General features: G+C 49.1%; 1 protein-coding gene across 1 annotated transcript; it reads right to left on the minus strand.

The window, feature by feature from the left end:
• Positions 1 to 749: 749 nt before the first annotated feature.
• LOC138358764 (mucin-19-like) lies at positions 750 to 1,181 on the minus strand. Its single transcript, XM_069316937.1, has one exon. It carries the CDS (start codon positions 1,179 to 1,181, stop codon positions 750 to 752), a length of 432 nt encoding a protein of 143 aa, XP_069173038.1.
• Between the last annotated feature and the right edge of the window lie 246 nt (positions 1,182 to 1,427).

A 1,427-nucleotide genomic window follows, 5' to 3' on the forward strand; every position in this document is an offset into this window, starting at 1 on the left:
GATTATGCCTCCCCCTATTTCTTCTTTCTTCAAGTGACATGATTTTTAATTAATTTAGTTTCTCTTGGTAGCTGATATCTCTTTGCTGAGGGAAGTGTCAGGTGGCTTACCACTGTCCTCCCTCCATCTTCACAGTGAATATTTAACGAGGTAGGGGTTGCCCCTTGACGAAGGACATCCCTGAATTCATTTAACGTAATTGATATATTAGGTTCAGTACGACTACTTTTAAACACTTTTAAAGGCAGTTCGTATGTCGGTCAATGTTGCGTATGCATCTAACGATATCCACTTTATGTTGGCTGAGAGGGGCAGAGGTTCATTGTTATATCAGCTCTCTGGTTATTTTCTCTGTCCGATTGTAGGTGAGTTTCTTCTGCCAGGGCGCCTGACAGCTGGGTAGACAGCGCTTCGGATTCGTAGTCCTGAGGTTCCGGGTTCGATCCCCGGTGGAGGCGGAGACAAATAGGCAAAATGTTTCTTTCACCCTGATGCCCCTGTTACCTAGCAGTAAATAGGTAACTGGGAGTTAGACAGCTGCTACGGGCTGCTTCCTTGGGGTGTGTAACAAAAAGGAGGCCTGGTCGAGGACCGGGCCGCGGAGACGCTAAGCCCCGAAATCATCTCAAGATAACCTCTCAAGTGGAACCATATACCACCTTGTGTATAGTCGCCCGTTCCAAGCACCAGACTTAACTACTTTGCATTTTGTACACGAGGAAGCGTTGAAGAAACTGATCGAACTGTAGTTATGATGTGTAGTAATTCATCAGGACATGAGGAAGCTTCAGTGATGAGGTCACGCCATGAGGAAGCTTCAGTGATGAGGTCACGCCATGAGGAAGGTTCAGTGATGAGGTCACGCCATGAGGAAGCTTCGGTGATGAGGTCACGCCATGAGGAAGGTTCAGTGATGAGGTCACGCCATGAGGAAGCTTCAGTGATGAGGTCACGCCATGAGGAAGGTTCAGTAATGAGGTCACGCCATGAGGAAGGTTCAGTGATGAGGTCACGCCATGAGGAAGCTTCAGTGATGAGGTCACGCCATGAGGAAGGTTCAGTGATGAGGTCACGCCATGAGGAAGGTTCAGTAATGAGGTCACGCCATGAGGAAGCTTCAGTAATGAGGTCACGCCATGAGGAAGCTTCAGTAATGAGGTCAATCTATCTGTACTATGCATGTCGCGGGAGCTGGTAGGAGCCCGGCCATGTCGCTCAGAACACCGCACCCAAAACGACTGAAAGCTGAGGAAAAACTGTTCCAACTCTGGGCATTGAGCTGTGGGAGGGTGGAAAGTTAAATGAATGGTGAGGGGGAAGGTGGTGAGGAGGTGCCAGGAGGGCAAGATGCCAGGGTCGGGACGGAGAGTGGCACACCTGGCAACACTGTTAAGAGTGGTTCTTAATCAAGTAACAGTGACTGACGC

The sequence above is a fragment of the Procambarus clarkii genome, chromosome 86, assembly GCF_040958095.1.
Source record: "Procambarus clarkii isolate CNS0578487 chromosome 86, FALCON_Pclarkii_2.0, whole genome shotgun sequence".
NCBI lineage: Eukaryota > Metazoa > Arthropoda > Malacostraca > Decapoda > Cambaridae > Procambarus > Procambarus clarkii.